A 15,524-nucleotide genomic window follows, 5' to 3' on the forward strand; every position below is an offset into this window, starting at 1 on the left:
GTCAGTTTGAGTCGGGACCGCACCTATATCGATCGGTCATTTGTCGTGTCAGTTTGAGTCGAGGCCGCACCTATATCGATCGGTCGTCTCCTTGTCATGTCAGCCAGTTTCTGGGACCGCACCTATATCGATCGGTCATTATCGTGTTAGTCTGAGTCGGGGCAGCACTTATATCAATCGGCCATCTCCCTATCAGTTCAGTTTCTGGGACCGCACCTATATCGATCGGTCATTATCGTGTCATCTTGAGTCGGGGCCGCACCTATATCGATCGGCCATCTTCCTATCAGTTCAGTTTCCGAGACCGCACCTATATCGATCGGTCATTATCGTGTCATCTTGAGTCGAGGCCGCACCTATATCGATCGGTCATCTTCCTATTAGTTCAGTTTCCGGGACCGCACCTATATCGATCGATCATTATCGTGTCATCTTGAGTCGGGGCCGCACCTATATCGATCGGCCATCTTCCTATCAGTTCAGTTTCCGGGACCGCACCTATATCGATCGGCCATTTTCCTATCAGTTCAGGTTCTGGGACCGTACCTATATCGATCGGTCATTATCGTGTCAGTTTGAGTCGGGGCCGCACCTATATCGATCGGCCGTCTTCCTATCAGTTCAGTTTCTAAGACCGCACCTATATCGATCGATCATTGTCTTGTCAGTTAGAGTTCGGGGTCGCACCTATATCAATCGGTCATCTTCCTATCAGTTCAGTTTGAGTCGAGACCGCACCTATATCGATCGGTCATTGTCTTGCCAGTTTTCAATACCGCACCAATATAGATCGGTCATTCATTCTTCCTATCAGGTCAGTTCGACGTCCGGGCCTTTGTTTCAGTATGACATTCAGAGTCACATTTTCCAGATTTGGCATTTAGAGCCATTGTGCATACTCATCCAGACATTTTTTGAGTCACCTTGTTTCCTTTCATTTTAGGCGTTCAGAGTCGTTCTCCTCACCTGGTTACTTGGTGCTTATCGCCTATTCATCATTGCTCTTCTAGACTTCCCCTTCCACTGCACATGACATAGTTCTTTGAGTCCGTGACGCATATTTCGATCATGTTGTTGGGCACCTTACACTTGGCATTCTCGTATAGTTCACATAGGGCAGTCTCCTTCGGGCACATTCTTTCTTGTACTCCAGGGTGGTTCGACCGTTACTCATCTTTGGCATTGATCTTCGAGTCACTTTTGGAGACGTCTTAGAGGGAGCTTGGATCCCTAGTGTGGCTGCAGAGGCATTTTGAGACATCATTTTGTTTTAGGGTTAGAGCCTTTGTGTTAGTCTGCTAGCCTGAGTGAGTTTGCATTTCACTATTATCCCTATGGGGGTCTCCCTGATTCTTCGGTAGAGTTCACTTCATTCCGCTCACTATTCACACTTGTTTTTCACTCCAATGTTCATATTCCTTACACTCGTGAGCTCTACCGAAGAGGGGCATATTTGTAGACCCCCTCCCGGGGAGGAGGAGTTTTTGGCCATTTTATTTTTTACTATCATGATGACTCTTCTGACCACCCCGGGATTTCAGCTGAAGGAGGCGGCAGATGAGACGGGGATACGGAGATGGCTTGGAGGAAAAGCTAAAGGGAAAACAGAGAGGAAAAAAAAAAGTGGGAGACTTGCCAAGAAAGGATAGCTGGAGCTGGGTGAAAGAGAGGAAAACGGGTAGCAGGTGAAGGGGGAAGACGGAGAGCAGCCGGGAAAGAAAAATCTGAGGGAGAAGGAGGAGGACTTTTGGGGCAAAAGGGCATTGGAGAATTTCGGGCAGCAGCTGGGAGCAGAAAGGAAGCGGGCAACAAGTTTTGGGAGGAAGGAAGCCAAGTTTGAGGTTGAAGCAACACATGAGGTGAGAAGTCGAGTTTGGTTTTATGGCATTCACTGCATTTATTCTAGTTTGAGGTGTATACGACTAAGATCCTCTCTATTCTTGGGATTATTTTGATGGTCCAGATTCCAAGTTTTTATGCTCTATTTTCATAGTTGTCTTGGCTCATGTTGTTGTTTTCCTTTAGTTTCGGTGCCCTTTTTTTTTTGGGTGCATTTGAGGTTGTTATGTTTTCATTAGTGTTTCTAAGCTCGAGAGGCAAGAAACTGTGTTCGTGGGAAGCGGAACCGTATTGTTTTTTTTATAGGGGTGCTTTTCTGTGTATGTCATCTATCAAATGACGAAAGTGCAGAATGGGAGGTAGCGTACACAGTTGAAAAGGCATGCTACCTTGGTTTATTTGGAGTAATATTTAATATTTAAGTATGATCATGGATCCCATATGGATGACCTTTTGACCACTTTATGCCCAACCACCCTCATGCATGGCCGTGTGTTTTACTCCCATGCCATGTGCCATATTGTGAGATATTTCCATAAGTAGAAAAACTTAGAGATGTGGCCCCACCTAATTTCTTGATGCATGGAAAATTTGGAGATATTTTTGTTAGTTTAATTTCTTCATCTTTTTATTTTCCTCGTTGGATATTTCTTTTAGGCCAATAAGATTCAATCTCTCAAATAAAATTTTTTATTCCATTTTTTTTTTTCTTTAGGGATGTCTTAAAACAATTTTTAATTAATTCCTCAAATTTCTAAATTTCTTTATTATTAAATAAGTTTTCCAAATTTTCAAAATTTTAAATAATTTTTAATTCTAATTTCTTTCAAAATTTAATTTCCAAAGTTCCAATTTTCATAATTTGTTTTTTATAAATTAACTTTCATAGTTTCTACTTCCCAAATAATTTTCAAAATTATGTTTTCTTTCGAATTTAATCCATAAAAATCCAATCCTTAAATTTAATTCCCAAGACTCTAATTTTCAAATAAATTCCGAAAATCCAATTTTCTCTCAAATAGCTTTAATTCCATTCTGGCCTTCAAACAATCTTCCGCTCCTCTTGATTTTAATAAGCATGAACAAATTTCCGTAATTTCGAATAAAGGAATTTATAGGATTAATTCATGCAATATAAATCGGGCTTTGGTGGGGGCCCCACATACACATTTTTATGATTGATTGATTGATTAGTTGATTTGATGGTCGTACATGATTGAGTTATTATGCTCTATGACATGCATGATATTATTTCTTAATTGTGCACTAACCTCCTCTCTTGATAGCGCATGGTGGCTCGTTGGTCAGGTACGCACCTATTCTCACTCTGGTCACTCTATATACATGTATTGATTCCCATATGTGCATGATCAATTCGGGTATTCATTGATTTCTTTATTAGATGCCACGATTGCTTCATTTTATTAGTAGGGACCCGACTTTAGGGACTTAGAGGGGTGTTATGGTCTTTACCGTACCTTCCCAATAAGTAACCTGACCCCCGAGCCCGATCCGGTTTTTTGTAGACCACCTTTTCCAAATAAGGAGTCACACTTAGGGTTTTTCTTTCTTATTTTGTTTACCCTTTTAAAAATAAAACAAAAATAAGTGGCGACTCCGAGTCATTTTTCTTAATCAAATAAAAATCATTTTTCAAAATCAAAATCGAGCTCGCCATCGAGTGGGAAACGCATGAGCCGAAATGCGGGGTCCACACATATTTATTTTTAATAAATTCAAAATTTTAAAAAAATGAAAAAAAAATGGGACGAAGCATAGGAATTTCTTATACCCATAATGCCTAGTTTTATTTATTTTATTTTATATATATATATATATATTTGGAAGGGATGGGAATAGATATAAATAAACGAGACAAGGTAAGAATGGGGGAAACCCATCCCAAACCCTCTCAGTCGTCATCCTTAGGCCTAGAGGTTGATAGTACGAAGACGCCTAGGCCTTAGGTTTTTTATCTCTATTCTTGCACGGGAAGTCTTAGAAAGTCGGTCATCCTTGCTTTGCTTCCTTAATATCTAATATATATATATATATATATATATATATATATTTGTGATAGACAAAAATGTAAGATGTAACGTGACCATTATTGATAGTGTTGCACACTAGTGAAGTATATTTACAAGTATATGTTATTTTTTGTAATTTTATCCTAATTTTAAGTTATTAAAAAATAAAAATAATTAATTGAATTATGATATAAACAAATACTTTGGAGAATTTAAGATGGGCATGGATGAGAAAGAATGCAAATGCAAATACATCCACAAATATGATGCTTGTAGTTGTAGAAAAGAGCAGTTATCATAACATCAAAGTAGAGATTGCCTTCTAAAATAATATTCATACAATAATAGTATTCATGTTTCTATCTTATGCTTAAAAGGTGTCTTTAAGACATTGGTGGAGTTCTAAAAGAAGTATACATGACTCAATGCCAGCAAATCTTTTATAATGAGGGGTCTCTGCCATGTATATTGTTTAATTATTAATTTGTTTGCAAAATAATAGTAAGTTATTTATGAAAGTCTTTATTATGAGAAGTTTCTCTATAAAAGAAGAGTATGAGTTTGAAGCAAAAATTAAACAAGATCTCTTCTCATCTATGATTTTTTTTATGGAAAAAGTGTGTTTCCACACATTCATGTAAAAATAATTAAAAAATAGAAACTCTTTAAAAATAATTCAAGTTTTATGCAAGGTAAAAAATAATACCTAAGATAGTCAAATGTAATATTTATATCATGAAAAAGTAGTACCTGAATGGTCAAAGGTAGTTTCTTCAATCAAAAAATGCATGAAATGGTAATTATTTTTAGATATATAGTTGTATGAAATTTGTATTTTATAAACTTCGGTTCCTATTTTGTGGTTTTTTTCATATGGGTGTATGAAAACATACTTTTTCCTTTTTCAATGGTAGTGAGACCTAATTTTCCTTTTTGATTTCTATTTTTTAAGGATAAAATGTTTTTCAAAATTATTTTCCTCAAAATATTCCTATTATACTATTTATTTCTATTTACATTTCTCAATCAATTCATTATGACATTCACGTTTTAATTTTTAATTTTTAATTTTGTTCACTATAATGGTAATCTTGACTTTAATTTATAATTTATAAGTACCTATTGTATTGATTTAATTTTCATTTTAAAGTTTTATTTCTTTTTGTTATATGAATTCTAAATTCTTTACTTTACAACCTTACCAATTCTATTTTTATTTTGCTTCATTATAATTATAATAATAATTTTGAATATTTAATTTGTACTTTATTTTACTAATTTAGTTTTCCTAAACCTTATTTTTGGTATAATGGAAGACATTTTTGTTTAATTAAGATAATCTATATTGGGAAAAATGGGTTTTGACTCACTAATTTGATAAAATATAGAAAAAAGAGCCTCAAATTTTACAAATCTTTATTTAAAAATATTTTTAAAATGCACGCATTTTTCCATAAGTAAAATATTTATTTCCTGAAATACCCTTTTAATTGATAATATTAAATAAAATTATCAACAAATTAATTTATTATTTTCATTTGATAAAAATATCTTACAAATAAATATATTGTAATCTTCTGATTATACAATATTAGATACAAATCATTTTGAAAAAATTCTCTAGAATCCTCAAGTGATAAATAAAATATTTATAATTCTCTAATTAATAATAATTTTAAATACTGTATTATATAAATATACTCATCTTCCCTTCTTTTTTTTTTAATAAAATTGAATAAAAAATTTATTAGTTGGCATCAACAATAAAATAAGAAATTTTAAAAATTAAAAATATAATTAAATCTAAAATACTTAAAAATTAAATACAATTAAAACCAAAAAACTTTAAAATGTAAAAAATAAAATATTGACTTTTATTGTGTTTCCAACTCTTTCTCGATATCTATATTTTCTACTAGTATCATTTAACAAAGTGAAAGTTACTATTTTATTTTTATATTTTTAGCTTTAAAGTTTTTTAATTTTAATTGTATTTTTCAATTTTTTATTTTAATTCATTTAAAAAATTGTCAATTGGTATTATTATCCTGATAAGTAAAAGGTTATTTCAGGAAATAAATATATAACTTATGAAATAGTGCATGTATTTTAAAATATTTTAAAATATTTTAAAAGATGAAGATGAAACTAGTTTATTAAAGATTAGGTTCCTTTTTTTATATTTTTTTTAATTAGTGAATCAAAAGTCACTTTTCCCATCTATATTTATAGAGACTTTGACTATAGTTAAACATCACAATGTTTTAAGTATCCTTAGTGGTTGTTTGATAAAACTTAATACTTATTGTTTAATGACTTAAGTTGATTTAAGTTTAGAAAAAATTTAATGTTTATTATTATTTAATGACTTAAGTTGACTTTAAATTAAATTATTCTTAAGTTATTAACTTGAGGGTGTTTGGAAATACTTAATGCTCATTACTTAATTATTTAAGTAATTTTAAGTTAAATTGTTCTTAAATTATTGACTTAAAATTAATTACTTAATTTTTACTTTAAGTATTAAGGTTGTGTGATAAAATGGACTTAAAATTCATTCCAAATCATCAATTGATATGTTTACCCTCATTAATTTTAACTAATATTTATAATTTTACTAATCTTAAACAATAAATTTATTTGTTAAGCATTCATATATAAAGTATTATAGATATATAAAAAGTTATAAAAATAGTTACTATAAAAGATAAATAATGAATGTAAAGTCATCCGGTCAAATATGCTCTCACTAAATATGTACAAATAAGATAAATGAGATTTGAAATTAAAAATAAATTAACCATTTTTACTTAGCACTTAAAGTTATTTTTGACTTTAAGTTATAATATTAAGTTATTTTAATAACATGTTTAATTTATTTAATGACTTAAATTAAGTTATTAAGTCAAGTTAAGCAATTAAGTCAATTCACCAAACATATTTTTAATGGGTGTTTGATAAAACTTAATATTTATTACTTAATAATTTAAGTTGACTTAGTAAAATTATTTTAAGCTATTGATTAAAACTTATTACTTATTTTTTACTTTAAGTATTAAGGTTGTTTGGTAAAATTAAGTTAAAATTTATTTTAAATCATCAAATCGATATATTTGAGCTTGTTAATTTTAAATAATATTTATATTTTTCACTCATCTTAAACAATAATTTATTTTATTAAATATTCATACTTAAAGTATTATAAATGCATAAGGTGACTACAACTACAACTACAACAATTAAATAAGCCAAAATAAATTTTAAATTAAGAATAAGTTAACTATTTTGATTTAATACTTAAAGTTATTTTTTATTTCAAGTTATGATGTAAGTTATTTTACTAAACAGGTTTGATCTATTTAATTACTTAAATTAAGTCATTAAGTTGATTTACTAAACATCATAGTTATCATCTTAACAATTTAGTAATTATAATTAGGTCACTATTTTTCTATTATTTTTATATTAAAATTTTAAACTACATCATACTAATAATATAGTTTGTTTTTATTCATATCTAATCTTTATTTTCTTTATTGAAAGTCATTTTTTTCCAAAATCATTTAATATAATTACTATATCAAATTAGTAAAAACACATCTATTAATATTCTTTTCATATTAAATTAAATTAATATCATTATTTAATTTGCATTACCTTACTTTCAAAATAATTTATAATTTATATCCAATTCATACCAATAGTAATTTTCAACTTTCATCCATATTCTATAATTCACCTTATCAAATAGTATGGAACTCAATAACTCTTATTAAATTAATACTCCTTATAATACAGTGTATTTTCATTTATATCCAAGATTTCTTATTGCTTATTAAAAATAGAAGTAATTATCTAATGGTAATATTTCCTATTATCCTAAACTCATGGTTTTTTGTTCTTTTAATGATGGATTGTAGGGGTGCAATTTGGGCAGGTTGGCCCGACCCAACTCGATATTCGATGGGTTTAGGCAAATATTTTCAATGCTCAATTTAATATTTTTATAATATTTATTATTTTATATAATAATATTTATTTATTTTTTAGATTTTAAAAAAATCAAATTATTAATATATCATATATTTTTTCTTTTTACAATTAATAAATAAAATATATTATTTTAATTTCTTTTTAAAGATATTAAGATATTTTGTTTTTATATTAAAATTTTAATTAAAAGTAAAATATATTTTATTTATTATTCTTTTCAATGGCACAATGTGTATCACTTATATGTTGTCTTTGATTACCAAGTACTCCTGCTTGAGGGGGCAGCCGCCATAGGGCAAATAGAATAAGGTTTATCCAATGAGGATAAGTTGCGGGTATCCTTTGAAAACCCTCGAGTATAATTTTGGCCGTTTGGAGGTAGCTAGGGACTTCCTCTATCATTTATGACCAAATCACCCTCCTAAAGGCCTTTTAGTCCACACCTATCCAAATAGTTTATTCATTTTATTCCCAAAACAACCCTTTTCTTTGTTGTAAATTAATATTCGAATAGCCCTCCCAACCCATGTTCTTACATTTGACCCATTGTTGCAAATACTTTGCCTTTTATGTATATAATGATTTACCTATTAAAAGCTTACTTCACCTTTTTTACATTTGAGTGAGGTTGGGCATATTTGGTAATTGTTTTCAAATACAATTTTGAAAAGTAGTTTTTGAAAAATTGTTTTTTAATGTTTTATAATAATAAAAGTCTGTTTGAGAACTTGAAAAGTTTTTAACTTATTTTTAATATTTTAAAATAACTTTTATATCTAATACTCTATTTTTAATCATGTTTATATAATTATTTTTTAAAATAATCTTTAGAAAACAAGTTAAAACAACTAAAAACACTTATAAAAATATTCTCTAAAAACAGTTTTCTGATTATCAAACATGTTTTTTTATTTTTCTTTTGTTATTCTAAAGAACAAAAAACTATTATAAAAGACAACTATTAAACAAATTGGTAATATTTTGATATATTAATCAAGTCCCGTTATAAGTATCTATCAAAAAATGTATCAACTACAGTGTATTTGATTAATAATTTATTCTCATTATTTTGTATCTCACTTGCATTTCATTGGTTCATACTTTGATTTTATATATATATATATATATATATATATATACACTTTGGTCTTATTATTTATATTCTTATCTTATATATTTGTATCTTTATCCAATGACTTAAATCACATCATATCTTTCTAGTGACCAAAACTGTAAATTCAATAAGTATTGAATCGATATTCTAACATTTTCCATTTAGTTATTGTTTTCTTAATATTATTTTTAACTAAGCTTTGGAGGTCAAATTACATTAGTTTTGCTTAAATTTAGATTAATTAACTTGGCAATTGTTAAAAATATAGCTCTAAGAGGTGATTTTAAAAAGGGTCATATTTAGTTGGGTACTTAATAATAATAATAATAATAATAATAAATTACATTGCCTTAGAAAAAAGTCTTGTTGAAGATGATTGATTTGGTATTTTTAAATTTATTTCAAAATTATATAAGCTAATAAAATTGGAAAAAAAAATTGATAGGTATTAAAATGATACCAATAATAAGGTAATATCGAGTGGTCGATCTCATTATTTATAGTTTGTTCCTTATTTTTATTTGTTTGTATCCTTATTCAATGGGTTAAATGTAAAATAATTCTGAAAAATAGTTTTTAAAAATAGTTTTTTGATATTTTATAAAACAAAAGTTCATTTCGAAACGTAAAATATTTTTAACTTATTTTTCATATTTTTAAATATATTTTAAAAATAATTTTTATACTTAGTGTTTTATTTTTAATTATTTTAGATACTTGTATAATTATTTTATAAAACAACCCTTCAAAGATAAAAGAAAACAACTAAAAGTTATTCTCTAAAAATATCTTATTTTCAATTCTTACTCTTACCGAGAACAATTTTTTTTTGTTAAATATGTTTTTTGTTTTTGTTTTTTTTTGTTTTAAAGAATAAAAATTTATTTTTAAAAATAGTTGTCAAACAAACCTGCAAGTAAAATAGGTGGTTGGACAAATACCTTATATTAGTATTTTTCTTAAAATTTAGAAATAAAAAACAAAATTCGGATGGATTTTAAAATAACTGTTCTTAAAAACAATTGTCAAATAGACTTGGGTTAAATAGGTTGTTGGACAAATACCTTGTAATAGTATTTTTCTTAAAATTTAGAAATGGAAAGCAAAATTTGGATGGATTTAGGATTTTTTAAATTTAATAAAATGCAAATCATAAAGAGAGAGTGAATGGTAATTTTGTAAATGTAGAAGGAGAGAAAGGTAAATAAATGGAAATGAGAAAATCAAAATGGGGAGGCAGAGGCAGTGTAAAGGAACGTCCTTTGCTGATCGCCAAGGGGTCATCCTCACTCGCATGATCCCACCAAAAGCCCTATAAGAAACCCTAACGTAGTCACTTCCTCTGCTGAATCGAATCTTTCGAGCTTCCCCATCGCATCGTCATGGCTCATTTGGCCGTCTCTCAGGTCAATCCAATTCTCGCATTCCCTTCGTTTCCCGAGAAAAAAAAAAAACCCAAAATATCTCCCTATTGCTGTTGGTTTTCAAAATTTTACAGGCTCGCAATTATGTGCAGAGGATTGATTTTTAAATCATGAGAACTTTGAGAGTTTTTTTTCTTCACAATTTTAGGTTTTGTTTATTTTCCTTCGCTTTCTCGGCCACCTAATGCTGTGAAATTGATTGGCTAATTTAGTTTGGATAATTTCTGTGTTTAGTTTTATTAATTCTTTTGTTGCATTTTTGGGCTTGTGTTCGTTGGGTTTCTATGATCCGTTTTTCGATTTTATTGTTGAAAGTGTTTGATGGCTGAGAAAGTATAGCAAAAGAGAAGATAATCAGAATTTTGAATCTTACCTTTCAAGATCAAACCGGTTGTAATAGGCACTGTTGGGCAGAGTTTTTTGTTTTCTGCATTTAATTTTATCTTCTTTCCCCACCTTTTTCCGAGGAATCAAACAGAAGATAATTTATTAACTTGATTAATTTCTACAGTGATTCTAATGAAGTGTGGAATTTAGTGCAGGTTTCTGTAACTGTTCCGGTTGGTGGCGAGTCGTCTCTTCGAAGATCCGTGTTTCAGGTTGTTAATCTCGTCCACTTGGCTTAGGCACCAATTAGATCTTGGTGAAAGAATGAGAGAAAAAATAAATAAATGTCAGAGTTTTCTCAATTTATTTCTGCAGTATTTTCCTCCTCATGTCAACCAGGAAATGGGTTTACTGAAAAAGCTAATTTTACTTTTTCTCTCCAAGATCCAGTCTGACTGCCTAGTGTTAGTGTTTATGTTATGGATAGAAAGTTTGGTGTTTAAAATTCTCTTTGTGATTATGCTATGTATAACTTTAATGCTTGGTGTGTATCAAAGCTTAATTCTTTGCTTAGCTTTGGGAAAACATCTACACCTCTATATTTCTATAAATGCCATATAAATTGATGTTTTTTGTAGCTGAAATCTCTCTCTTTTCCTTCTAAATCTATGAAGTTAAAGCTTTAAATACTTTTTCTGATGATAATATTCACTTGGAGTGCTGTGTTGAGAAATGGCAGTTTCACAATGGATGGTCTCCTTGGGTTCTTCTTAAAACTAAACCTAGGGGCCTTGGTTCGATGTTCTTATATGTTTGCATCTATGTGTACCTTGGGCTGACATCATATGAATTGATGTTGGCATATAGAAACTAAGGATTCAGGGGATTCACAAAAAAACAATTGTTTAATCTGAAATCAAATTTAATGATGTAACTATTGTGACTTTCCATCCCTTGAGGCCTGAGTTAAGTGATAGGGGGTTGTTGGAGGTTCTAAGTTTGAGCCCTAGTGGGGATGAAAAAGGGGAAAAAATAGTTTACCTATCAAAAAAAAAAAAATGTGATTGTCCATTTGTGTTTTGTATTCTACTTGTGATTGTCACTAGGGTTGTATTCTACTCTCTAACTTAGTTTAACAGTCACATTGGTTTCCCCCTAGCCCAGGGTCACGTACTGAGTATTGATATCCCTTTAGGGATTTGGTCATGTTTAGCCTGAATGGTTATAATATGGGCCAGTTTTGTTAGAAGGAATTGAGACAAAGAAATTTAAATAAAACAGGGGTACCTAGAATTGCGTCATAGGTCGTGCTCTTTAAATGCTTCAGCACCTTGTCAATTAATCATCTGATTTACATCCACAGATGTGTTGTCTCACTGATAAATGTTGTTTTCTGGATGTATGTCAAAGCTAAATTAATATTTCAAAAAAGCATTTGATATTTTGATTGGGGCCATATTAAAAAGATCTCCAGTAATTCAATAGAAGATAAAGCAGTCGCCAACCGAGCTTATATATACAATGTTACAGTTATCTGATATGGCTATCCATTCTTGATATAAATCTCCTCCACATTGCTCATTTCTTTGATTATCCACTATTCAGTTTGCTGACTGCAGTCTTGTCTTACTAAATCTCCATACTTCATGATGCTAAAAGTAAAAGTCAATTTCCTCCAATTTTCCTTTTGGAGCATATGTAATTAGTTTCTGAACCTTCAGTTGATAACAATTGGTGTTTCCCTTCTTATTTATATTTTTAGCACAACTATGAAACTAAAACTACATTATGTTAAACATTTTCTGTTTATGTAACTACAATGATTTGCAATTTAACCTGCTCTTGGTATGAATAAGTACTCATGGAATCTGTTCTTGATTTTATTGCAGAGACACATTATCAGCTTTCATGAGAAATCATGGGCACCTATATTGGCTTTGGATTTAAAAACCAAGAATGTGCGTTTGAAAAATCGTTATGTAGTATGCATGTCAGTGCAACAAGCTAGCATACCAAAGGTTGCAGTTTCACCTTTAGAACTTGAAGATGCCAAAGGGCCCCCACTAAATTTATACAAGCCCAAGGAACCTTATACAGCTACCATAGTTTCTGTTGAAAGGATTGTGGGCCCAAAAGCACCAGGAGAGACATGTCATATTGTGATTGATCACGGTGGCATTGTTCCCTATTGGGAAGGACAGAGTTATGGTGTAATTCCTCCTGTAAGTCATATTATTTAGTCAGCCATATTCCTTATATATTGTATGTTACTTTTTTTAAAATAATTTTGTATAGCATTTTATTTGTTAACTTAAAACTGCTTATGCTATGCCTTGAGATTTACCACCTCTTCACCAACTCATTTCAATATCAGATACTTCATATGGGGGATAATGTGCCTTAAGATTTACTACCTCTCTGCAAACTTATTTTGATATCAGATACATCATATGGAGGGTAAAAGCCATAGTTCCCTTTCAATGCTTCCTTTCATAGGGATCTTTAATAGATGAGATACATATTGAAGAGCAATCGTTTTCTCATCCCAAAAGCATTGTTCTTTAAGTAACCAATTACTACAGGTCTGAGTGTCTTGCAGTTTTTCAGTATCAAATGTGATAAGACAATGACCAGGATTCTATTGAAATCAAGCTAATTCTATTTGTCTAAATTTTCGACTCCATTAAATGGTGGGTCCCAACCTCATATGTTGGAGTCACATGCAGTTTGACTTTTATGCTTGCCATGCTAATTATGACATTACTGTAGACAAAATTTGCCATTAAGTTTTCTGAGTCAATTCTTTCCCTTGGGGACCAGGGTGAAAACCCAAAAAAACCAGGAGCTCCCCACAATGTTCGGCTTTATTCAATTGCATCCACCAGGTATGGAGACTTTTTTGATGGGAAGACAACCACCCTGTGTGTTCGCCGTGCTGTCTATTATGACCCTGTGACTGGAAAAGAGGATCCTTCAAAAAATGGTGTGTGCAGCAATTATCTTTGTGATTCAAAGCCTGGAGACAAAATCAAGATCACTGGTAAGGCTGTTTGATATTGTAGAAGGTTATACTAAATCAAGTTGTCCTATTTGCCAAACCTATAAAAAAAAACATAAAAAATTAACCCATTTGTCAAATTCCTAAGAATCAGCTATAGGAATCTAATTTTTCTTGTTTATACCACTAGTTAAAGTACATTTATCTAGCTTGCAACCAATTCTGATGAGTATAATGGTAATACATTTTTTAATAGCACGTCTAATGTTGACATTGACTAAGAAGACATAATGAATGTGAAAAGCATTATTTTTCTTGCTAGTTTGGATTATATGGCAAGTCTATTTATGGTATATTATATATGGAAAGATCTAGAAAGTAATTTTCATAATTTTATAGGAATTATAGCTTAGAACTAGAACTTTGCTAGTTTAGATGACTCTTCTTATGTAAAGTGCATGTTCATCAAATCATCCCTCCCCTAACACAAATAACTTATGTAGGCTGAAGTAATCCTACTCTATTTAAAAACACTTTGAATGGTAATTCAATAACTTATTTTATGCTAGTTGATTCATGCTTATTCTGTTTTCATGCTTCTGGTATCAAGACACAATTGGCTCAAACTCATAATCAGATGAACTTAAAATTTCTCGGTCCAATGGGAAGTAGAGATTATCTTTTTGGTGTAGATTATGGCATTCACACTTTATATTTCTATGAGTTGAATTTAGATATCTTGGCAGGTCCCTCTGGTAAGATTATGCTTTTGCCAGAAGACGACCCAAATGCTACTCACATAATGATTGCTACTGGTACTGGAGTGGCTCCATATAGAGGTTACCTCCGCCGCATGTTTATGGAGGATGTCCCTTCATTCAGGTTTGGTGGTCTAGCTTGGCTGTTCCTTGGGGTGGCCAATACTGACAGTCTCCTCTATGACAATGAGTTCACCAAGTATCTTAAGGACTACCCAGATCAGTTTAGATATGACAAGGCTCTTAGTAGAGAACAAAAGAACAGGAATGGAGGCAAGATGTATGTTCAGGATAAGATTGAGGAATACAGTGATGAGATTTTCAAGCTGTTGGATGGTGGAGCCCATATATATTTTTGCGGGCTTAAGGGAATGATGCCTGGGATCCAAGAAACTCTTAAGAGGGTTGCAGACCAGAGAGGAGAGAACTGGGAAGAGAAGCTTGCACAGCTCAAAAAGAACAAGCAATGGCATGTTGAAGTCTATTGATCTTGCATAACTGTGCATCAAGAGAATGCTGGAGCCTCTTCCTGTAAGGCAGTATGGCATTTGTTCTTTTCCTGGTCAGTTTATCTTACTAAACAAGAAACTTGACTAGAAGTTGCCATTCATCTGTATTATTGTTATTTTACTGAAATAAAGACAAGTTATTATCTTGATTGTGAAAACTGTTTTTGCACTGCTGTTTTATTGTCTAAAGCTTTTGATAAATGCTCAGATATGCTGTATTCTGTCAATTTCAATTGTCTTCTATTGTCAAGCCTTTCTGGTATCTAGGGATAAAAATAAGACTATTGTTTTAATAACCTGTCCTGTCTTTTGGTTTGTGGAGGGCTTGAAGCTGGGACATGCTGTAATTGGGGTTGTGTTCTCAAATGGGAAGTGGGGATTGTGATTTGTTTGAGTGGGAGAAGAGGGGATTTTTGGGTTTATTTGTGTTATGGCTACCGCCATGCTACCATCATCCCCTCCTAAACAGATGGTGATCAACTTAGCAAGGGCAGCTTGAAACATCACCCTGCAATGTGACACACTAATTAAG

At 31.0% G+C, this 15,524-nt stretch overlaps 1 protein-coding gene across 1 annotated transcript; it reads left to right on the plus strand.

Annotated features, from left to right (window-relative positions):
* The first annotated feature begins 10,191 nt into the window (after nucleotides 1–10,191).
* On the plus strand, nucleotides 10,192–15,150 carry LOC100242418 (ferredoxin--NADP reductase, root isozyme, chloroplastic). Its single transcript, XM_002263622.5, has 5 exons — nucleotides 10,192–10,382; nucleotides 10,943–10,999; nucleotides 12,617–12,949; nucleotides 13,548–13,767; nucleotides 14,472–15,150. Exons 1-5 carry the CDS (start codon nucleotides 10,359–10,361, stop codon nucleotides 14,969–14,971), a joined length of 1,134 nt encoding a protein of 377 aa, XP_002263658.2. The 5' UTR covers nucleotides 10,192–10,358; the 3' UTR covers nucleotides 14,972–15,150.
* The last annotated feature ends 374 nt before the right edge of the window (nucleotides 15,151–15,524 follow it).

The sequence above is a fragment of the Vitis vinifera genome, chromosome 10 (genome assembly GCF_030704535.1).
Source record: "Vitis vinifera cultivar Pinot Noir 40024 chromosome 10, ASM3070453v1".
NCBI classification, from domain to species: Eukaryota; Viridiplantae; Streptophyta; class Magnoliopsida; order Vitales; family Vitaceae; genus Vitis; species Vitis vinifera.

What these genes read in the sequence shown, in the direction of transcription:
- LOC100242418 (XM_002263622.5), top strand. Translation starts at nt 10,359, where the DNA reads ATGGCTCATTTGGCCGTCTCTCAG. An exon ending in TTCGAAGATCCGTGTTTCAG is followed by an intron (nt 11,000 to 12,616) that starts GTTGTTAATCTC and finishes ATTTTATTGCAG; the next exon opens with AGACACATTATCAGCTTTCA. An exon ending in GTTATGGTGTAATTCCTCCT is followed by an intron (nt 12,950 to 13,547) that starts GTAAGTCATATT and finishes CTTGGGGACCAG; the next exon opens with GGTGAAAACCCAAAAAAACC.